Source organism: Nannospalax galili, unplaced genomic scaffold, assembly GCF_000622305.1.
Source record: "Nannospalax galili isolate Female #2095 unplaced genomic scaffold, S.galili_v1.0 scaffold777, whole genome shotgun sequence".
Lineage (NCBI taxonomy): Eukaryota > Metazoa > Chordata > Mammalia > Rodentia > Spalacidae > Nannospalax > Nannospalax galili.
Window position 1 is genome coordinate 3991368 of NW_008341810.1, and position 24142 is coordinate 4015509.

The 24142-nt window shown below is 39.5% G+C and overlaps 1 protein-coding gene across 1 annotated transcript in view; it reads left to right on the forward strand.

Moving 5' to 3' along the window:
* Anapc4 (anaphase promoting complex subunit 4) overlaps window positions 1-24142 on the forward strand; it is a 39246-nt gene that overhangs the window by 7816 nt on the left and 7288 nt on the right. Inside the window, exons 3-20 of the mRNA XM_008837337.1 lie at window positions 233-365; window positions 2264-2338; window positions 2461-2487; window positions 2571-2615; window positions 3334-3418; window positions 4111-4215; window positions 5837-5920; window positions 7372-7458; window positions 7991-8055; window positions 8767-8809; window positions 8922-8998; window positions 10753-10853; window positions 10937-10988; window positions 15787-15842; window positions 18801-18847; window positions 20073-20129; window positions 20603-20659; window positions 23433-23526. Coding sequence (XP_008835559.1) covers window positions 233-365; window positions 2264-2338; window positions 2461-2487; window positions 2571-2615; window positions 3334-3418; window positions 4111-4215; window positions 5837-5920; window positions 7372-7458; window positions 7991-8055; window positions 8767-8809; window positions 8922-8998; window positions 10753-10853; window positions 10937-10988; window positions 15787-15842; window positions 18801-18847; window positions 20073-20129; window positions 20603-20659; window positions 23433-23526 — 1290 coding nt within the window. The remainder of the gene's footprint in view (window positions 1-232; window positions 366-2263; window positions 2339-2460; window positions 2488-2570; window positions 2616-3333; window positions 3419-4110; window positions 4216-5836; window positions 5921-7371; window positions 7459-7990; window positions 8056-8766; window positions 8810-8921; window positions 8999-10752; window positions 10854-10936; window positions 10989-15786; window positions 15843-18800; window positions 18848-20072; window positions 20130-20602; window positions 20660-23432; window positions 23527-24142) is intronic.

Consider the following 24142-nt stretch of genomic DNA (forward strand, 5'->3'; position numbering starts at 1 on the left):
GGGCATGGTGGCGCATGCCTTTAAACCCAGCACTCAGGAGGTAGAGGCAGGTGGATCTCTGTGAGTTCAAGGCCAGCCTGGTCTACATAGTGAGTTCCAGGACATCTGGGACTACAGTGAGACCCTGTCTCAAAAAAAAAAGAAATAGTAAAACTGGACAGTAAATGAAACGCACATGTATTTTTCTCAAATGTTATGCTAATTTATTCTTTTAATTTTTATCTTGTTTTAGTTTTGGCCTTTGCTCTCGCTGATACCAAGAAAATTATTTTGTGTGATGTAGAAAAGCCTGAAAGCTTGCACTCTTTCTCTGTGGAAGGTCCAGTTTCCTGTATGCATTGGATGGAAGTGACTGCGGAAAGCAGGTAGCGTGTCACAAAGGGATACATGGAAAATATCAGACTGGCCTGTGTTTCTTCCTGAAGCGAGTTCTTTTTATGTTGCTAGGCTGGCCTCAGAGTTGAGATCCTCCTCTTTCCCAACCTTCCACATGTTGGGATTGTTACCGTGCAGCACCACTTCCAGCTGGAGTTTTCAATTTTTAGAATGGAAATGAATGTTGTGTTCTGAGTGTGTGTACGTTGCAGTGTTTGAGTTTATCAAGATGAAATGGTTGTGTTTTTATTGTTGCATTTATTTATTGTGTGTCTGTGCGTGTGTGTGTGTGTGCACCTGTGCACGTGCCCATATACATGTGTGTTTCATAGTGCATGTGCAGAGGTCAGCGGACAGTTTGCGGAAGTTGGTTCTCTTCATTTTGTCATATGGGCTATCCTGAGTTTTTTTTAATTTTTATTCTTTAAATTTAAGGCAGGGTCTCATGTAGCCCAGGCTGTTCAGAACTTACAGTGCAGCTGAGGATTAGCCTTGAACTGATTCTTCTTCCTCTACCTGGGATTCGTTGCGATTACAGGCATGGGCCATGGATAGATGACATGAAATGTTTTAATGCTGTGTTACATTTATTTTTTCTAAAAAAAAAAAAAAAAACAAAGAAAACCTATTTTCTTATTGAAGCAGCAAAGCCTGAAGGACTAAGATTTTTCTCCTACTTTCATTCGTTTATATCAATGATTTTATTAATTAAAATTTCTGATTAGGAAGTTTTACCGTTTATTTTGTGGGAAGCTTTTCCCATGTCATAAAGTATGAAAAGTGTTAAATTGAATGTGCTGTCCTGATAGAATAGGTTGTTTTTGTGTCCTTGATCTTGATATTATCCTTGTTTCATGAAACCACTTTGCGTTAATCTGTGTAGGCAGGTAGTGTATCAGAATTGCAGTGGAAGTGGACTAAGCATCAGTGAGTTTGTTTAATGGGGAGAGGGAGGATCTTTTTGAAAATATAATGCACTTTTTTTTTTTCCAATAGCTTTTTCTTCCTAATTTTTACTTAAATAATGTCAGTGAACTTGTAAACCCTGAATGTTAATTGACAACTTTCCTAAGTGGAGCCTAAAAGAAATGGATGATGGGATTTAGCCTGAGGCTTGAAAGTCATTGTAGATAAACTGAAATGATTAAGCATCCTCAAGTAGTTAAGGATTGCAAATGATTATGAGTTACCTGCTAAGTACCTTAACAAGTACATTTCTAATGGCTTAGAAATGTCCCATCCAGGAACATTCCTAGGATCTCAGGACAGTACTTTGTGTTCAGGTGTGAAAAATGCTAAGTCATCACTTTTTCACTTGCTCACTCATTTATTTCCAGCTATATTTGGAGGTAGAATTGATCAAGAAAAGGGGATAAATCTGACTATTCCTGAGCCATGCACATACCTATAATCCTAGCTAAAGACTATTTCAAAATTCATGGTTTGGGTTAATAGACCTTCTGACTTGCCAAATCCCCAAGTGTACATAAGCCACAGAGCCAGTAATTAAATAACATAACCACAGTGCTCTTGACTCTTGGTACTTGTGTCTTTGGTCTGGTTTCTTAGATGAGAATTTGGAAATCATAAATTCTCAGTCTATTTGAGTATTGAATACATATAAATGTTTCTTTCATATGCTAAGAAAATTATTGGTATTTATTCTTCTCTATATAAAGGCCAATATGATTTGTTTGAAAGAAAACCAAATTCCTCTTTTTCCATTTCTCATGTGGGGTTGTTAAAATGGTTTTACAAAGGTAAAATATTTTTGCATCTATTTATGTGGCAAAGTTATAAAACTGGGAGTCTATAAAATCACATTCTTATTGGAAAGAGAAATAGAATCTTTGCTGTTGTATAATGCTTGGTTCTCCCTCCCTTTTAGTGTTTTAACGTCCTTTTATAATGCTGAGGATGAATCCAATCTTCTCTTGCCTAAGCTGCCCACGTTGCCAAAAAAGTATGTATCAGTGTCATTTCTTTGGGATGAGTCTTGTGGAGTTCTCTTTCTTCTGCCTTTAACACTGCCAGTGGTCTCATACATTTCTTTGAAGAAATTCCCTTATCTCTGTTTTCTCCTAGTTACAGCAGCACCTCAAAAATATTTAGGTAAGTATACCTTCTTATTTCCAAATAAAGTTGTCTTTTATGATTACTGAAAGATGACCCAATTTATTTTTTTTATATTTTAGTGAAGAAAATTCTGATGAAATTATTAAGCTCTTGGGAGATGTCAGGTAAATTTTACAGATATCTTGAGTCTGATTTCTTGAAGTTGATATTTCATATTTGAGGTAGTTTTCAGAATTTTGAAGAGCAGATCCTACTGTCTTTTTGATGTTTCTGAATAGCCCACAATGTCAGTGTTTGTTGTTTTGTTATGTGGTCTTTGCTTTTGCCAAATTTTAATAATGCTACAGTATACCTTAAGAAGATAGAAACTCAAGAGGCAGAGGCAGGTGGATCTTTGAGTTTGAGGCCAGCCTGGTCTACATATCTAGTTCCAGGCCAGCTGGGGCTACCCTGTCTCAATACCAAAAAAAAGAGAGAGAGAAGATAGAGTTTCTAGCTTTAATTTTAGTATTCTAAGTTCTTTAAGCCTATTGAATATGTTTTTCAATCCTTTCCATGGCAAAACTGATGGCACTATGTATTAGCTAGCAAAGGATCATTTTGTTACTGATTGTATGTAAATCCAATTGATAGTATGTGATTTTAGTGTAAATTATTATTTTTTTTTTTTAGGTTATAGGAAACTTGTGTTTGTTCTTTTGAGAGGAAAAAAAGTGTTAAGGCCTGCAGCCTTTGTTAGTGGTAGGGCGCCCTGCCTTCCAGCGCCCTCTGCAGGCAGCTGTAGGTGTTGGGCGCAGGAGCAGTTCCTGGCTTGGTTTAGGCATGTAGGCAGCTCTGCTGTTGATCGGTTCTCAGCTTGTTACATTTTCTTTTTAAAATTAGGCTTAACATTCTTGTCCTTGGAGGAAGCTCTGGATTTATTGAGCTTTATGCTTATGGAATGTTCAAAATCGCCCGAGTCACAGGGGTAAGTTTTCCTTTAAAGTTTTCTCTACTGTTTCTTAAAGCAGCTACTTTTTTTTTTTTTTAAGAAACAGTAAAGTAGCTGCTTTACTTATGAAATAAGAATAAAGCAAGATTTTTTTTTTTAGCAGTTCATTCTTAAATGTTTAGAGGTTAATTTTAGTAAGCTCAAATAGTGGTATAGTGTCTGTATCAATCAAGAACAATTAAAACTAATCAAGTTTTTTCCTTTTACAAAATGATTGATATAGTCTACTTGATGACGATTTACTGATTTTCAAGCCTGAAGTGGACAGGAGTTACAGTTTGTGATTGGATGTAATGGAGGTCACCAGAAGCTCAGTACCAAGTGTCCCAGTGTTGTGAAGTCTTAGTCTTCTCTGTAGCTTTTGCTTATCATTCCCTGAAGGAGGAGAATGTTATTAGGCTCTGGGGAAGATGTTGGGTTCTCCAATATTTGGTATGGGACCTTTCATGGGAGGAAGACCAGAAATTAGTGTTGGTATGCCCTTGTGACTGGGAAGGGCCAAATGGGAGGACACATAATATTCACCCACTCCATGGGTATGTCAGGAACCAGGGGTGTGGGTTTTACTTTTTAAAGCTCTATGGCAGTTTTTCCTTTCAGTATTGTAAACAGATACAGCCTGTCAGTAATACCAGCTATATCGGGCTGTGGGGATGACTGTTTTGCAGGTTGCTGGCACTTGTCTTGCTCTGTGTTTATCAAGTGATTTGAAGTCGTTATCCGTGGTCACAGAGGTTTCTACTGCTGGTGCCTCAGAAGTTTCTTACTTTCAGGTAAGTAGTAGTAGGTACTGTAGGACTTGGGGCCTCACTCATGCAGAGCATCTCTACCACTGATCAGTACCCACTAACCCTTCCAAATCTTTATTGTTCATATCACTGGAGCCTAATAGTTACCAAAACAAAAAAGTGTTCTTGGGATTCCTAAATTTATATGCTATTACAGTGAGCATTGTTTCCTGCATACTGTTTCGTAAAAGCCGTTTTGATGGACTATTAGTGGGTTACTAGGCCAGTTTAACTTTATACTGAGTGTCTTTTTAGGGTCCTGTCCCTTGTTATAAAAAAAGGCTAATATTTATTTGTCCCTTAATATGTGCCAAGTACTCAGCTTCAGGTACAGCCATCTGACGGGTCGCTTCTCTTGTCCTCATCTGTAGGTAAGTATGAGGGCTCACAGGGCAGGTGCACAGAGCGCCCGCAGAACTAGTTCTACGTCAGAGAATGGAAAGTGATGCTGCAGTTTCTGGCTCCAGAGTCTGTGCTCTTAGCTAGTGCGTTGCTCTGTGTGTAAGATGATCAATTTGTATCAGGAAAAACCTTTAAAAACATTTCATGTGGCTTGTATTATAGACTAGGAAAGTTTTTGACTGGTCTCTGTATTTACACTATGTCTTGCTTTGTCAAGAGAGCTTCCCCAGTTTTTCTTCTGAAAAAAAGATTTTTAGCCTAAGTATGTTTAAACTGTTAAAAGAAGTATAAAAAAGATTCTAGAGGTGATGTTTGCTGTTCCTTCCAGCAGTTTCTGTGTTCAGAACATCAGAGAACCCTCAACTGAGGATTCACGACTGTGGTTGTTCACGTTTGCTCTTTGTTCTAAGACTGAGAAACTATCAATTAGTATGTTTTCATTTGAGCGCTAGGAAAACTACTTGCTTTTTCCTGTGAGGTTTGTGATAGATTTTTTTTTTTTCATATTGAGTCTCATATAGTCCAGGCTCAAACCTATATGTAGTTGAGGATGACCTTGAATAATCCTGATCATCCTGCACATACTTCCCAAATGTTGGGTTCACAGTTATGTACCACCAAGCCTAGATTCTTTTTTTTTTTTTTTTGAGACAGGGTCTCTCTGTAGCCCCTGCTGGCCAAGAACTCACTGTGTAGACCAGGCTGACCTTGATCTCACATAGATTTGTGAGCCTCTGCCTCCCAAATGCTGGGATAAGGCTTTGCTACCATACCCAGCTTAGAGTAGATACTTTTAATGGCAGCATCATTTGAGATATAACTCATACCATTGTTATTTTATTCTCCTTGCACTTTTCCGTAACATTTAATTCTTTCTACTTACTAGAAAATTTTGCATTCATTTGTGGTCACTATTTAGTTTTCTCATAACACTGTTCAAAGCAAGTTATTTCGTGTTTAGCTACATACAAGGGAGTGATGACTCAGAGTCCTGCCCCGGTTGGAAATCCTGAGGTGGTCATCTGTTAGTGTCTGAACTATGTAATCCTTACTGGGGGCAGAATTCTGACAGTCTTTCTAGCATGTAGTTAGAGTTAAACTATTCTCTAAGCCATGGAGATACTTTTGAGCTGGACTGAAGTAATTAGTCTTTAAAAGACAACAAATGCTTCTTGTGACTCATTTTCTCCTTTTTATTTTATAGCTTGAAACCAATCTTTTGTACTCCTTCTTACCTGAAGTAACTCGAATGGCCAGAAAGTTCACTCATATTTCAGCTCTCTTACAGGTATGTATCATAGCCTGCTTTTATGTTAGCATTTACTGTAAGCATCAAAGTTTCCATAAAGAAAAATCCTCCAAGCTGAGCACGGTGGCACACACCTTTAGTCCCAGCACTTGGGAGGCAGGTGCATCTCTGTGAGTTCAAGGCCAGCCTGGTCTACAGCAAGTTCCAGGCCAGCTGGGGCTACACGGAGCCCCTGTCTCAAAAAGACAAAAAAATAAAAAATTTTAAAAAAGGGAAAAACCTCCAAAAGTTTCTGTTGTTAAGCTACCTGCTATATGGGTGTCTAGTTTGCTAATCTTACAGTTTTTATTAAAGCAGGCGAATCTTCTATTAGACCCTGTTTACCACATCCGAAAGAGAGGGAAAAAGTACTATAAATTTTCTAAAATATTTTCATAATTAAAATGTAACAGATTTTATTACAAATAAGATTTTGTGGAAATATAGTCTTCATACTAATTAACTTTTGTTCCTAATAAACCTACCCTAAGTCAGCTCACAGTTTTGTAGGATTGCAATGTGGGCTGGGCTCATCCAGATGGTTCCACAGATCTAGGCGTGGTGTAGTTCACCTTAAGGAGGCAAGTCTCTGCTCCACATTCCTCATTGTTTAGCTGGTCAGCCAGTGGTCCTTCACATGGTGATAGCAGCAGGAGCCTCAAGAGTTTGAATAGAAGTGTGCAAAGATTTTTGAGACCTTAGACTCACCACTGCTGTTTCTCCTGTGTTCTGTTAGAGCAAGACACAAGCCAGCCGAGATTCAAGGGCTAGACTGTGTATCTGGATGGAGTACCTACAAAGAATTACAGATATTTTTGTTTGTTTTGTTACAGTCTTTAATTTACTTGATGTTAAAGATCCTAGAGATTGGTATCTTCTTTTTTTTTGTAGTATTTTATTTATTATTTTATGTGTATGAGTGTATAGCCTGCATGTATGTGAGTGCACCCATGTCATTCAATGCCTCAGAGGTCAGAAGAGGGCTTTGGATTCCCCTGGAACTGGAGTTAAGGATGGTTCATAGCTGCCATGTGGGTTCTGGGAATCAAACCTGGGTCCTCTACAAGAGTAGTCCGTGCTCTTAACCACTGAGCCATTTCTCCAGATTAGTATCTTTTTAAGGTCCTCTGACAGCTGAGTAGCTGAACAGAGCAGCTTTTTGACAGTACACATAAAGCTTATAAAACTCTTGAGGATGTCTGTTTTACCAGACACAAACCTAGGAATGTCTTACTGTAAGCTTGTAAGAATTCCTGGATGTTCTACAGTTGCTTAGTTAGATGACTGCCAATGCTAAGTTGTGGTCTCTCTTCCTATGGCTTCCTGGAGTTAAAAGAGTGATTGAAAGTAAAGTCTGGATTGCTTCATGACACTTAACCAAAGAGCATATTGGTTAGTATGTCACTGTAAATACTTACTATTTTACTATTTTTTTTTATTTTTGTTAATAGTATATAAATTTGTCACTGACGTGTATGTGTGAGGCATGGGAAGAAATACTGATGCAGATGGATTCTCGCCTCACTAAGTTTGTGCAGGTAATATATTAATAACTATGTTGTGGAGAGAGTTTGAGTGCATATCAGAACTAAGCCTGGGCTCATGCTTATAATACCAGCATTAGAGAAAGCAAGGCAGAAGGATTTCTATGAGTTCAAGGCCAGCATGGGTTATAGAATGAGATCCTGTCTTGAAAAAAGGGTGGGAAGTAACTGGAGAGATGACTCCATGGTTGATTGTGTGTTGCTCTTCCAGAGGACCCCAGGTTGGGCAGGTCACAACCATGGATAACTCCAACTCCAGAGGGATCCGATGCCTCTAGCCTCTGTGGGCACTACATTCATGTGCAAATACTCTGCCCATGGAGATCAGAAGAGTGCATCAGATCCTCTGGATCTGAAGTTACAGGAGGTTGTGAACTGCCATGTGGGTGCTGGGAACTGAATCTGGGTCCTCTGGAGGAGCAGAAATCCTCTTAAACACTGAGTCATCTCTTCAGTCCTGTGTCCGTATACTTTTGAATAAATATGGTCATAAAATATGTCTCACTTTTTTTTTCATTTTGTGTAGGAAAAAACTACAACCACATCAGTACAAGATGAATTTATGCACTTGCTGTTGTGGGGGAAAGCAAGGTAATAAACCCACATCTTGATCTGACTTTCTTTTTCTTTTCTCTTTTATTAACAGTAAATTTTTCAAAAGTAAATATATTCATTATAGAAATAAAATAGAAAATTCTGGTACATAAGACCAAAAGTGTGGTATGTGTATGTCTAGGATTTTGTATGAACTTTAAAAAATATTTATTTTATGTGCATGAGTGTTTTGTCTGCATGTATGCAAGTACACCTGTGCTGTGCAATGCCTGTGGAGGTCAGAAGAGGGCATTGGATTCCCCTGGACTGGAGTTACAGATGATTGTTAGCTACCATGAAGGTCCTAGGAACTGAACCTGGGTCCTCTGCAAGAACAGCCAGTGTTCCTAACCATTGAGCCACCTCTCCAGCCCCTCTATGAACTTTTTCATATAAATGTGATAATTTTATATGTATGTGTATTTGTTAAATGTATAAAAATTTCAAATTTTTTCCTACCTGGGACCTTGTATAGATGTGTCCAGAGTGATAATTGAACATTACCCCTCTGCTGATTAGAAGTGAATACTTCAGTCTTTTTCTGAACTTTATCGTGTCCTGTTTCTGCCCCTTTGTGAATACAGCAAAATCCTAATTTTCATTGGTCTATTTCTTCATGTTTAAAAATCTTGTTTTTACTTTGAAATTTGTTTTAAGTGGTAGAGTTTGAATGGAGAAATGACTAAAACACTTTCTTTTTTGTTATAGTGCTGAACTTCAGACCCTTTTGATGAACCAGTTAACAGTAAAGGTGCTGCTAAAGTGTCTATGTATATTTAAATAGCTATGAACATATTCTTAATTTTTTTTAATCTTTTGAAATGGCATATAGTATCCTAAATATATTTTCTTCTCTTAATTAGGGCTTAAAAAAGCTTGGCCAGTCTATAGAGTCATCATATTCGAGTATACAAAAATTGGTTATAAGTCATTTACAGAGGTATGGAGATGATGTAGAATTTTTTGGTATTGCATCCACACATAGATGGGATTGGTTTTCTTTCTGCTTTCTTTTTTGCATAATCAACTTTGTCTTTTCCAGTCTTTTCTAGCTGTTTGCACTAGCGTTTGAAGGGGAGTCATGGCATGCCCAAGAAATAAAGTCAATAATGATGATTCTTTGTAATTTTCCAGCATCTTTGCATCATGCTAGTCCACCATCTGGGCTTTTTTCTCACTTAATCGTGAGATGTTATTTTGAAATAGGCCGTGTACCCTTTTTTTTGAGCAAAGAAGTTAAGTACATCTATATATTATCTTAAAGCTTCTAATATGTTTGGTATTTTTTTATTTAACACCTTGGCAGTTTGTGAAAAGAAGATAATCAGAACAGAGAGTCAGTTATGTGTCTGGCCCAGAGTTCCTCAGTCAGTCTTCCTCCTGGCTTTTCCAGGCCTCGTGCCACAGCAGCTTGAGTGAAGCAGTTTGCAAGTGGCTGCCGAGTGTTTGGTTTATGTTTTGATGAATCTTTTCATGCTGGGTACCTAGCTCTGCCCCTGGTCCCCTTGGGTCTCTGAGGACCCTCTGCATTGGTCTCTTCCAGACCACATTATGTCTCTTGACTATATTTCCCCCAGTGAATCTAATGATAACAGTTCTTTAAAAACCTTGTAGTTTCTTTGCTTTGCTCTTAGAAGCAAGAACTTTGCATGACCTTTAGCTTTTCTGTTTTACCTATACTAGTGGCCTTTTGCTTTTGTAAACTTGCTGTGTCTCCTACCTAAGTTTTTTTAACAAATCTGCACAGATTTGTTTATTTATTTATAATGGTGGGGATGGAATTCAGGGTATAAGGCATGCTAGGTAAACACTCCACTATTGAACTACATCCCCAGCTCCACCCAAAGGCTTTTATAGATCCTTCTTGCCTTTTGGAGCATTCCCACCTTCTCTTTACTTGAGTTCTTCAGCTCTGGGCTCCTTCAGAGAAGCCCTCTGCATCCCAGAGTAGATCAGATTCTTTGGTTTCATCCTGAGCCTTACCTCAGGGCACTAATGGTAGTTAGGATGATGTGCTGCTACATGACTGTGGTTGTGATCCTTTCCCTCATTTCGCTAAATCCATGAGGACCTTTACCATTATTCTCCATTGTGTCCCTGGCATCTAATGCCTGACATAAAATCAGAGCTTAAACAGTGTTAGTCTGGGCCAGTGGCACAAACCTTTAATCCCAGCAACTCAGGAAACAGAAGTAAGTGAATCTCTGTGAATTTGAGGTCAGCCTGGTCTACAGTACAAGTTTTAGGTCAGCCAGGGTGACATAGTGAGACCCTTTTCAAATAAACAGATTGTTGAATGTTGAATAGGTAGTTCTTAGGTGAACAACTGGCCTATGGTAAAATGCTAATATTAGGACTTACAGGGTAGCTGAGTTGGTAGAGTGTTTGATTAGCATGCAGAAGGCCCTGAATCCAATCTCTAGCACTGCAAACAAAACAAAACACACACAAAAAACTAGAACACAATCTGATCATCTTACAGATTTATTCTAGTGAATTTGCATTTTTATCTCAGTTGTCATGATGACCAATTGAATCTTCTAGTTTTTAGAAAGTTTTGGGAAAGAATTTGTTCTTACAGAAAGAATGTTAAGGTATGTTTGTTTTCATTCCTGAAAACTTAGCAGTGTTCAGCAAGGTAATGACTGAGTATCACCTTGATCATAGTAATGGTATTTATTTCTGTTTTGCTAGTGGCTCAGAGTCTTTACTGTATCATTTGAGTGAGCTGAAAGGAATGGCTTCATGGAAGCAAAAGTATGAGCCTCTAGGACTGGATGCCGTGAGCATCGAAGGTACTCACTGATTTTTCAATAGAATGTGTCAGATACGGTTTGCTTACTCAACAAGTGATATTTATTTGTCTATTTCTCTTCAGAGGCTATTACTGCTGTGGGTTCTTTCATCCTCAAGGCAAATGAACTTCTCCAGTAAGTAATGATGTGGGAATATTTACTTTTTTATTGAGATAAGAATCCAGCAAGTTGTCCTGATTCTCTTATGATGATATTTAAAAATTTTAATCAGAATTATGTTTGTGATGATTAAAACAAACCAATAGCACAGAGATCACCTAAAGAAAAATTGTATTTTCTGGCCCCACCCATCCTCATCTCTGTTCTTTCAAGAGGGAATCATTCTAACTGTGTCTCTTTCTGTGTTTTGCTCTGTTATTTCCATTTTCCTAAACCATGGCTATATTGTATTTCTTGTACTTCCAGTTTTTAGAAGTCATTCTCATTCTCTTTATTTTCAGGACACGATTGCCTTTCTTTTGTTGCATTGTGCTTTGCTTTGTTGTATGACAGGCTCTGCTTACGTAGTCCAGGCTGGCCTCAAACTCACCATGTCTTCGATCAGCCTCCCACGTGTTGGAATTCCAGGTGTGTGCCACCATGCCCTGCAGACTTTCTTGTTTTCTCGCACCATCTGTCTTTACCACATCCTTCCCTACTTTGTCTGTCTGGAGTAATGCTTTGTCCCTGATGTCCCCCTTGCCCACCTGTCCCTTTCACCCTGCACTTTGTGTTCTCCTCTGCAAGGCTCTCAGGGACACTGGCTCCCTTGCTTCCCTGCCTTAGGCTGGGCTTTCAGGATCACCTCTGCCCCTTTCCTTAATATTCTCCTGAAAAACATCCTTCAACAACTTCTCAGAAAGCAGATGTGGAAGATAAACTTTTTTCCGTGTCTTTTCTCGTCTCCTCATTCAAAACTGATGATTTTGACTGGACTTCAGACCAGAAGATGAAATCATTTTCTCTGGAACTTTAGAGTATTGCTCAGTTGCTCTGGGCTTTTTGTTGGCTCTCGTGCCTTGAAGGCTATTTTTTATTTTGTCTCTGAAAACATTAGTCTTAATCCTTGGCATCTTAAGATTTCACTGCAGTATTTCTAGATGTGCTAATGATTGAGAACTATCTAACCCCGAATCCCACTCTTTCATTATTTTGGTAGTTTCTTTTCTCTATCTTCTTAACTAAGTTTTTGTTCTTGAAGTCTGTTTGTATACATAGTAGACTTCATGGATCTTTCCTCTATGTCTTCTTTTTTTTTTCATATTTTTCTTCTTTGCCTTTTTATTTTCTGAAAAAAAATTCTTGTCTAATTGTGCAACACTGTCACTCATCGGATGGTATTTGTTGAACACTTACCTCTGTTTTTGTTTTGTTTTTTGAGACAGTTTTACTTATAGGCTAGATTGGCCTTGAATAACCTGTGTAGCCCAGGTTGGCCTTAACTCACAATTCTACCCCTACTTCCCAAATGCTTGGATTATGGATATAACCTATCACTCCAAGTTCTTAAGTTAACTGTGTTTTAAAGAAGTTCTAGACACTGAGTATATAACAGTGAAGAGAATAATCAATTCTCTTCAATTCAAAAAAAAAAAAAATCTCTGTTCTCCTGACTATTATATTGTAATGTAATGAGACAGAAAATAAACAAATGGATAATTGAAATGCATATAGCTCAGATAATAAGTAGCAGTGAGAAAAACCAGGCAAGGAAGAGAAGGAGATGCAGTTTGTGCAGTGAGCCCCCCATATACATGGATTCCACATTCACAGATCCAGCCAACTGCAGGTCAGAAACATTCAGGAAAAGAAATGACGTCCTACTGGGCAAGTACAGACTTTTTTCCTTCCTGTTATTCCCTAAACAATACAGGAGGACAGCTATTTACATAGCATTTGTTTACATTGTAGAGATGATTTCAAGTGTATGGGGGGTTACATGCAGCTTATATGCAAACACTACACGTTCTTGGATTTGTGTATCCTAGCATGGAGGAGGAGTTCTAGAACCAGTCCCCTTGAGACACTGAAGCACTGTGGTGTCAGAGGGGCCTCATGAGAGGTAAAGTTAAAGGCAAGAAGGGAGGGAGTGAATCCTGGTGGTATTTGGAGACAGAAGAGACCCTGCATTTGGAGCATAGCTGGCATGTTTGAGGGACTTGAGGGGCCACATGCTGAAGTAGATTTAAGGAACGCATGAGAGGTAGGAGATGAGAGGAGCAGGAAAGGTGCATGGTGTGTGTAGAGCCCATAGGCATGGAGAAGTTGTGGGCTTTTCTCTGGGTGTATTAAGAAGCCCTTGGGGAGTCGTAAGGCTTAGGTTTACAAAGACCCCTTGTACTTAGTGTTGAGACTAGATTATATAGGTAGACAAAAGTGGAAACTGATGTAAATGTTCTTCCCTTATTTATTTATTCATTTATTTATTTATTTATTTATTTATTTATATTTTATGTGTATGCGTGTATTGCCTGCATGTAGGTGAGTGTACCCATGTTGTGCAATGCCCACAAAGGACAGTAGAGGCTGTTGGATCCCCTGGAACTGGAGTTATGGACAGTTGTTAGCTGCCATGTGGGTGCTGGGATTCGAATCCAGGTCTTCTGCAAGAACAGTCACTATTCTTAACCACTGAGCCATCTCTTCAGCCACCCCCCCCCCAATTTATTTTTAATTATTTTACTACATTTCTTTTATGGTAGCACTTTGGGGGTGGGGATCTTTTTGAGACAGGGTCTCCCTGTAGCCCCAGGTGTCCTGGAACTCACTATGTGTACCAGGCTGGCCTTGAACTCATAGAGATCTGCCTGCCTCTGCCTCCCAAGTGCTGGGATCAAAGGCATGCGCCACCACACCCAGCCTGGTAGCACCTATTTTTAAAAACACTTGAGAGTGCATTGTGTTTTCTATGTGCCTTTTTCCTACAAGACATTTTTGTGTGCTCTCTGAGACTGTGGTGTTTTCCTGCATAGCTGGAGTACAGTTACCAAGGTTAGGATTTCAGTATTGATGCAGTATTTTGGCCTGCAGGTTAGTTTGGATTTTGCAGGTGTCCTGATAATGCCAGGAAGTAACCTAGGATCTTAGTTGCTGTGTCTCTCGGCCTGAGCTAGTTCTCTGCTTCTACTTGTGATCTCTCTTGGCTTTTGCTGGCCGCCAGCACCACACACTGCCCACACTGACCCTGCTGCTGCGCCTCTGCCGTCACTACTCCTTGACATTTCTGAAATTTGTTTTCATTTCTTCTCTTTATTTTTGTGTGTTTGTAACCCACATGGCCTTCTCTGTCACTTTAATGTGGCATTAGAAGGTAGAGACTGTACACACTTCTGCTCAGAAGACAAAATGGGAGGAGAAATGACATTGCTTTTCTTCTCCTGATATATTTTTTGGTTCACCACATTTGCCAAAGGCAAATATAAAATACTAATCTTTCTCTGATTACCTTCAATCTGAATGAAAGATAGCCAAACCACTGCTTTCAAGCAAGTAAAATACAACACCATTATTGTAGGCCACAGTTGGAGATGTCAGGCTGGCTGCCTGTGGTGGTGCGCTAAGGGGATCAGCTGGAAAAGACACAGAGAGACTTCCTCTACTTCCTCTTGCTCCAAGAGCTAGGGTTATATTGCTTGGTAACAGGGGCAGTGTTACAGGTATGTTCAAGTGCCTTTATTCAGAAATAGTAAGATACTGTCTTAGTTTCATCTCTGGTGCTATGATAAAATACCCTGACCTAAAGCACCTTAGGGGAGAAAGAGTTTTTGGGTTTTTTTTTTTTTTTTTTTTGGTATTTTTGAGACAGGGTCTCCCTGTAGCCCTAGCTGGCTTGGAACTCACTATGTAAACCAGGCTGGCCTTGAACTCACAGAGGTCCACCTGAGTGCTGGGATTAAAGGTGTGCGCCACCATGCCTGGAAAGAGTTTGATTTTACAATTCCAGGTTATAGGCCATCGTCGCAGAGAAGGTGGCAGGAACTTAGAACTCCTGGCTACATTCAGAGCAGGGAGGGATGAATGCATGCATGCTCTCGACTCATCTCACCCTCTCTACTCATACAGCCCAAGACCCAAACTCATGGTATGGTGTCACCCATGGTGGGCTGGGTCTTTTCATATTAATTAATGTAAGTAAGACAATAGAAATGCCCACAGGCCAGCCTGATCTAGACAATCCCTTGGTGAGGCTCTTCCCAGGTGATTCTAGTTTTGGTCAGTTAACAATTAAAATTAACCATCACAGGGGCTAGACAGATGACTCAGCAGTTAAGAGCACTGTTTGCTCTTGCAGAGGACCCAGGGTTCAGTTCCAAGCACCCACATGATGGCTAACAACTCTCTGTAACTCCAGTTCCAGGAGATCTGACTCCTTCTTCTGACGTCTGTGGGCATTGCACACACGTGGAGCACTTATATACATACAGGCAGTACACTCATACACATGAAATAAAAATAAATAAAAATTTGAGATCTCATTTATTATCAGAATAAAAAAATTAACATACTCTCCATTGATATCAGAGGTGGTAGCATACTACAAATTTGCAGTGTTGATTTCCTATTGGAGTTGATATTTTTCTTTTCACTGACCAGTGAATATTTTTTTAAACTGAGAATAATGCTGAAAACTTTTTTTTTTCTGATTTTTTTTCTTTTTTGCTGAATACTGAGAAAGACTATTACAGAGTTTATAGTAAGACAGTTATATCTAGTTATAATCTGTGTGACTTGCTTTATTTTTGGAAAAGAATCAGTTTACTTTTTTAAAAAATGTATTTTTAGTGATGCCTTTGATTTGTAAAAATCTGCTGTTCCAGGGGTTTAAATGCCATCCAAGTAGGATAAAATAGAACATTTGTACGGTTTTTTATATTCCATGACAGTTGAACCCCACATGATAACCTTTTCTTCTGGTTTATTTTTATCTTTTTAGAGTTATAGATAGCAGTATGAAAAACTTCAAGGCATTTTTCCGGTGGCTGTATGTGGGTAAGTTGAGTGACATGTTCTTGTTATCCTAATACTTTTTTTTTTTCAAAATAATGTGGAAATACCATCTTGAATTACCCTGGTAAAATTTGAAACACTGCTAAAAGTGCAGAGAGTGGCGTGACGAAGCTCCCTTGTATCTTCCCTCTGCTTCAGCACTTGTCAGCAGTGGCCAGCCTTACTTCATTAAACATCAAGCAGCCTATCTTCCCTATGGAAGGAGAGCTAACTCTAGAGCATCTGTCCCCATCACTGACAGCGCACCTTTTTTTTTTTCCTTTCTTTTTCTTGTGTATGTGATGTGTACTTGTATGTACACATGTTTGAATGTATATGGGTACACGTGTGTGCCTGTGTGTGGAGGCCTGAGGTTGATGCCAGGAATCTGCCTTGATGATTCTTCCCCCTCATGCTTTGAGGCAGGGTCTCTCAGTAAAACCTAGAGCTCACCCATATGGCTAGTCTACCTTCCCAGCTTGTTCTGGGGCTCCACTGTTGCTGCCTTCCAAAGCTGCCACACCCACCTGACATTTATGTGGGTTCTGAGCATTTGAACTCCATTTCACTTTAACCATTGAGCCATTTCACCAGTCTCCCTCCATCAAAAAAAAAAAAAAGCAAACAAACTTTCAATATTTCATTGGCTTAATACCAGGTTTTTAAATTCCTACTGTGCATTAGATACTGGTAAGAGAGTTTTGAAAAACCCTTGAGTACCTTCTGTACTGTTTTGTATTTTGGTCTTCTGTCTCTAGATTTATGTCATCCTTAGTGGTAGTCAAGGATGTGGCTTTTAAAATAATTGAAATGATCTAAAATTGCACGTTCAGGTCCTTAGTCTGGCCACTTTGAAGTGAGGTGGTCAGCAGCTCTTGCCACTCTGCTTGGGAGAAAGGTGCAGAGCGCCTGCGGTCTTTCTTCACACCTCAGGTCTCTGCAGTTGGGAAGTTAATTTAATTGAAAGATACCTGCTGACTTGACATTAAATGCATTGTGTAGTGAATATTTATACTGCAGTTTCTGTGATCTGTTAATATCCTTGAAATAATCCAGCATATGCTTCCCTCAGCATACTCAAAATTCAGCTATTTTTTCCGTGCTTGTTAAAATTCTAGAGTTAACAGAAGGTTAATTACCTCCAGTATGCTTAATATCTTTAAAATAAATGCCCAGAGCCAGGTATAATGGTGCATACCTTTAATCCTAGCACTTGGGAGGCAGAGGCAGGTGGATCTCAGTGACTTCAAGGCTAGCCTGGTCTACCTAGCAAGTTCCAGGCCAGCTGCAGCTACAGGGAGACCCGGTCTTAAAAAAATAAAATAAAAGAAAGAAAGAAAGAAAGAAAGAAGGAAGGAAGGAAGGAGGGAGGGAGGGAGGGAGGGAGGAAGGAAGGATTTAGGGTTACCTCTTCAGGGGGTAATGTTAGAGTAGCAAAAAGCCCCATTTAGGAAGAAAGAAAGAAAGAAAGAAAGAAAGAAAGAAAGAAAGAAAGAAAGAAAGAAAGAAAATGCCCAGATTTCAATTGTAATGTTACAAAGGCAGACTCTGTATTTATCAGTCTAGTAGGGTTGCTTTTGTTAAAAAACAGAATGTGATGTGATGTTTATGTTTGAAATTCTTAGATATTTCTTGAAACTCCCTGGCCAGTCTGTTTAAAGTCTGAATGGTTAGTTAGAATAAATTAACATATTAAAACTGAATGAGACCTTAGAAATGCTTTACTTTGATAGAAGTAGTGGCTTGTTTTTACTTGTAATTACTGGGGGTAGTCTAGGCAGTTTCCATTTACCTGTCACATTCTAAGGAAATCAGAATGAGGCCTAGGAGAAGAAATGAGTTGCTGCTCAGTCCTTACTGTTAGAGTATGACTCAGGGTAGACACTGCATCCAAGAACTGGAGACCTAGCTGTCTGCCGTGCTGGCTCTACCAGGCATTGCTGTGTAGCCTTGGTACTCTTCTGTGTAAATGGCGTCTCTGAAGGAAGAACGCCTGCTGTTTTGCTGTATCCCTGGAATCTATAGCAGTCACTAAGCTTTTTTTGTTGTTGGGAAGCAAGATGAGTGAGTAAGGTAGGCTATAGCCTGAATTGAGGTAACTTAGACGTCTGAATTAAATTAAAAGTTTCTAAAATAATCTATATTTGTGGAAGTGCTTTTGATATGCATGTCACTGACTAGACAGTTCAGAAGCAAATTCAAACACCATGTGAAACACAGACAGTGTATTCATTCCTGATTTCAGTGGACATGACAGAAAACACACTGCTGAGGACAGCCTCTGAAAGGGCAAGAGAACCTACTGCAGACTCTAGTGAAAGCAGAGTGAGCACATTGCACACATGGAGCTGTGTGTATACACACACATAAGTCTGAGTGCAGGTGTCTTTATAGAGCAAAAAAACTGAAAGAAATATGTTTCTTTGGTATTGTAAAATTTGGGAAGGAAGAAGTAATTGCTTATTTTAAGAGGAAGCATTACTAGATTTAGCAGCACCTCTGCAAGTGCAGTTGTAATGCAAGACAGCAGTTAGGGTTGTTGTCTTGAGTGGTAAAAGGCTGAGTAGAAGGACAAAAAGAAAAGGTTTTAGTTAGACCCAACAATTGTGATCCTGAAAATTTAAGTCAAATTTAAATTCTTAACTCTTTAATTTTTGGAAGAAAAGTTTTTCTTAGTGAAAAGAAACTCTTCAAAATGAAAGATGTAGTCCAGTGAAGCATGTTTAGTCTTTGAAATCTATTTATGATTAAAATCATGTTTCTGGCTGGATGTGGTATCACACACCTTAAATCCCACCACTCGGGAGGCAGAGGCAGGTGATCTCTGTGAGATTGTGGCCAGTCTGATATACATAGCTAGTTCCAGGCCGGCTGGGGCTACAGTGAGACCCTGTCTGGGGGTGGGGGGAAGGACTGTTTCTGATTTTCCTTTAAAGATAGTTTTTAACTTTCTCTTTGCAGCAATGCTGAGAATGACAGAAGACCACGTGCTTCCTGAGCTGAATAAGGTGGTGTAGAGGACTGGGTGCATGCCATGCCCTTAGTCCCAGCACTTGGGAGGCAGGAGCAGAGCTCTCTGAGTTTGAGGCTAGCCTGGTCTACATAGTGAGTTCCAGGCCAGCCAGGACTATGTGATCCCCTCACAAAAATAAAAAAAAATGGTTGTGTATGTCGTGTGTAGGAGCATTGTCAGCCCTATGTGTCCATATCAGCAGATTCAGATGAAAGACGCTTGGAAAAAGCCTGTGCTAAACAAGTGTCACTCTTGTCACTTTTCCCTAAACAGTACTGTAAGTAACTATTTATACAACAATGTTTACATTATTATATTAAGTTTATAAACAGTCTAGAGATTTAAATTATGCAGGAGGCTATGCTTAGGTTCTATATTATGCCGTCTTCTATAAAAGGCTTGAGTGTAGATTTTGATATCTGTGGAGTCTTGAAACCCATCTCCCATGCATACCTAAGGGCATGTCTTATGTGTCATTGTTTTCCTGGATGAGCTCAACTTTTCTGGTCTTCCTGGTTCTTACACCATTAATTAGCTAATGGGATGTCAGGCTATAGACACTAGACAGACCCCGTCACCCCCCCGTTTTTTTTTGGGGGGTGGTCTTTTTGAGACAGGATCTCTGTAGCCCCAGCTGGCCTGGAACTCAGTATGTACAGCAGGTTGGCATCAATCTCACAGAGGTCCACTGCCTCTACATCCCAAGTGTTGGAATTAAAGGTGTATGCCACCACACCTGGCCCCTTAATTTTTTTTAGATTTATTTTTATTATTTTAAATTATGTGTATGTGTGAGTATGTGCTGTTGTCAGCTCGCCTTGGAGCTGGAGTTACAGATGACTGTGGGTTGCCTAATGTTGGTACTGGGAATTGAACCTGGGTCTTCTGCAAGAGCAATACATGTTCTTAACTGTTGAGGAATCATTAACTGCATCTTCTCTCAGTTTTAAATGCATATTTATATTTCTTGGAAATTAGCTATTTAAATTTGAGCACGTAAGTTGAAGCCTGGTGAGCCACAGTTTCTAATTGTCAGGATTGTGACAGATGGTAACAGAATATTCCTCCAGGAAGATCTTATGGACTAAGAGTAGAACAAAGTTCCTGTTTGAATCCTGAAACAAGCCCCGCCCAGCCTGAACTTTTGTTCAGGTAGACTTGGGGTCTTTGAAGCTTTTTTTGTCCTGACTTGTTTTCTTTTTGTCCCTTTTTGTTGGTAGATGACTCAGAAGGATATCACATTTGTTGCCGAATTTCTCACTGAGCATTTCAATGAGGTAAGAAATTGGTATTCTGTAGTATTTCTTAAAAAATAATTTCATTATCCCTAGGTATTGGTAAGAGATAATTAATTTTAATCAATTTAGTTGAAGCCTTTAGCAGCTGCTTTTTTTTTTTTTTTTTTTTTTTGGTCTTTTTTGAGACAGGGTCTCCCTGTAGCCCCAACTGTCCTGGAGCTCACTATGTAGACCAGGTTGGCCTTACTCACAGAGATCTGCCTGCCTCTGCCTCCGGAGTGCTGCAATTGAAGGCGTGTGCCACCACGCCCAGCTAGCAATTGCTTTTTAAAAATGGTTAAGCTAATGACAGCAGAACTTAGTCTAAAGTGAACTTCTGTTGCATGTTACAGTCCAGGAAAGAGCAGCTGCAGCTGACAGCTTTCTCATAAAATACATTTTTGGTTTAAATTTAAGACTTTTTTTTTCCTTTTAAACTGACTTTAAAACTAAACTATATTTATTCTCTCTAGGCTCCAGATCTTTATAATCGGAAAGGAAAATACTTTAACGTTGAGCGAGTTGGTCAGGTATGGACATTGGATTGAACTTAGTTTGATTATTATGAACTGTGTTTAAACCATAGTAATGTTAATCTATATTACCCAAAGTTTATGGAAAGTAATTTAATATTGAATATATTGCAGTCCTGCCCTCTTAGTAAAATAACCAAAGGTCAACATTATTAAATGATTTGGACTCAGACCTCTTTTACATTCTTAACAGTTGAGGACCCTAAAGCACTTTAGATGAACTGTCATCTATCATTTGTGGTTATTGTTAAGTGTTAGAGTGAAAAAGAATGTAGTCCTTCACTTATTAAAAATAACCTATTCCTGGGACTGGAGAGATGGCCGAGCAATTAAGAGCACTGCCTGGTCTTGCAGTGGGCCTGGATTGGATTTCCAGTACCCACATGGTGACTAATAACTGTTTTTAACTCTAGTTCCAGGGGATCTGACACCCTCTTCTGACCTCTCTGGGTACTTCATGACATGGGTGCACCCTACCTACATACAGGCCATACACTCATACACATAAAATAAAAATAATGAAAAAATATTTTAAAAAGTAACCTATTTATCATTAAGGCTAACATAAATGTTTTATTGAAAAAGAACCATGCTTTAAAAATTTAGTGAATTGGCGTTGTTTTATATTTTAACAAGTCTCTTCAATGTCTAGCTTAGCAGAAGACTGTTAAGTTTCCTGTCCACTTGTGTGTTCAGTCTGCTTTGATACACTGATTTGGTTAATGCATATCAAGAAGTCTGACCTCATACTGGTCTGTCCTTAGAGACAACTGTGATAGCTTGTCAGGTGGTTCAGAATATCTTTTGATAAAATACCAAATCCCAAGTGATGGCAGCTCAGAGGTTAGTTTCAGTGTGGAATCTATACTCCCATTAGTGAATTTAATATGCTCCATCGTTGGACTCTGTTCATCTTCCTTGCACTTGGAATGGGTCTTTTATCTATGCGTGATCTTATAACATCATTTCTTGGTCTGTTTGGAAATAGTGTTAGAGAAACTCCTGTAGATGCTCCAGGTGTTGACAACTTACATCACACCATCTTCAAAAATTATATTCTTATTCACCAGCTTAATCCAAGAAGTTCCCTTTATTATTTTTATTTTATGTGTATGTGTGTTTTGCCTGCATGTAGGTAAGTGCACCCGTGTTGTGTAATGCCCACGGAGGACAGAAGAGGCTGTCGGATCCCCTGGAACTGGGGTCATGGACAGTTGTTAGCTGCCATGTGGGTCCTGGGATTCAAACCAGGGTCTTCTGCAAGAACAACCAGTGTGTGTGTGTGTGTGTGTGTGTGTGTATGTGTGTGTGAGTGAGTGATTTAGACAGGATCTCTGTCTAGCCCCAGCTGACCTGCAACTCACTATATAGACTAGGCTGGCCTTGATCCCAAAGAGATCCACCTGCTTTTGCCTCTCAAGTGTTGGGATTAAAGGTATACACTACCACACCCTAAATTTCCTAAATTTAGTTTTCCTAAATTTTTTTTAATTTAAAATTTTATTTTTATGTATGTGAGTCTTTTGCCTGCATGTATGTCAGTGCACCCGTGTCATGCAGTAGTTGCAGAGACCAGAAGTGGGCACTGGAACCCCTGAACTGGAGTTATGAATGGTTGTCAGCTGCCATGTGGGTGCTGGGAACTGAACCTGAGTCCTCTGGAAGCGTATTCAGTGCTGTTAACCATTGAGCCATCTCTCTAGCCCCCAGTTACCTTTATTTTTGCTTAAAAGTTTGTTCATTGAAAAATGACCCATAAAGTACCCCAGTCTTGCCTTGAACCTGCGTCCTCCTGCTGGCATTATAAATGTGCCACCACACCCAGCTAGAAGTTTAAACTTTGTCATTGGCACAGAGGACTTCTGGTTATTTGGTTCAGAATGATAGGCTTACTTTATTTTCAAGAAAATATCTTCCAAGTACCCCCAGAATGATCAAATTCTGTCCTCCAGTTATTTTTTTCAAAGTCAGCCTAGTCTACATAGTGAGTTCCAGGCCAGCTGGTGCTACAGAAAGACCCTGTCTCAAAAAAAAAAAAAAAAAGACCCCCCCCCAAAATAATTCAATTCTATTTCTTAAAAAGTGTCTGGTGTAATTTAGAACCAAAACAGTTTTATACATGCTTTCCTAAGGTAACTTTCACACCTTGGTGTGTAGCAGAATGCCATGTATGTTCTTCCCAATTCTGTCACACAGAATATTAAAGATTTATACTTGAATGTTGAGATGTGATAAGAATTAATTCAAAAGCTCTTTCAAAGATAGCTGAAACCATGAGTATGTGGCAGCACACTGATTGCCTGTCTGATCTGGGCATGTCCTTGACGTGTGGTTAAGATGTCAGCACTTTTCCCTACCATCAGTCCAAATGCCAAAACAGTGCAAAGGACGAGTGGCATCTTGGGATGGTTCCAAAGCTGGAAGTGTCTTGAGGACCCCTGGGCGCCTGTGGCTACACTTTGGGAACAGCTACCATGGAGTATATTGACAGCACTTAATTTATAACTTATATAATTAAAGTATGTTCATGAAAATGAACCACACAATTTAAACTCCATTGTGGTCTCTATACCTCCTTCATTCTGACCTTTATAATCATTTATAGTTTGTCTGTTTGCTTGGCATTTAGCAGATTTTGGTCTGCCCAGTTAGAATAATAATATACTTTCAGAGAATTTGGCAGTAAAGCAAAATAACTTACTAAATAGAAAATAGGCTGTTTAGGAAACTTAATTCATGACTGAGTTTCAGTTTTCTACTCTTATTGTAGTACTTGAAAGATGAAGATGATGATCTTATGTCACCCCCCAACACAAAAGGCAACCAGTGGTATGACTTCCTCCAGAGCAGCAGCCACCTTAAAGGTACTTTTAACTTCCTGATCATTACTTGAGATCAGGTCAGTAGAACAGCTGTCATTTGTGCTGAGCACCTGCTAAATGGTCATCTGACTTCTTCAGGCTGGCTTTTTATGTCCATTTTATTTCATTAGAGAGACAGCAAAATAAACAGGGTATGATGCTCCCAAGATGGATAGAAAACACTGAAACAAACCGTTATGAAAAATTAACTGTGTGGCACCATGTTCTTTCATAATGTCAGCCAGTCACCATTCCAACTGATATTCATTTTAGTAAGACACTGACTACCTAAAGTTTGTGTCAGAATCCATAGGGGTGAGGGCCCAGAAACCCCACTAGGCTGCCCCCAAGCAACCAGGTCCTAGGTTACCCATACCGCTGTCTGACAGGCCACAGGGGGGTTCCACATCTTCCTCCCCTCTGGCTTTGATAACTTGCTTGGAAAACTCACAAAATTCAGATAAAAAATTCGGGTTTCACCAGGCGTGGTGGCGCATGCCTTTAATCCCAGCACTTGGGAGGCAGAGGCAGGCGGATCTCTGAGTTCAAGGCCAGCCTGGTCTACATAGTGAGTTCCAGGCCAGCTGGGGCTACAGGGAGACCCTGTCTCAAAAAGACC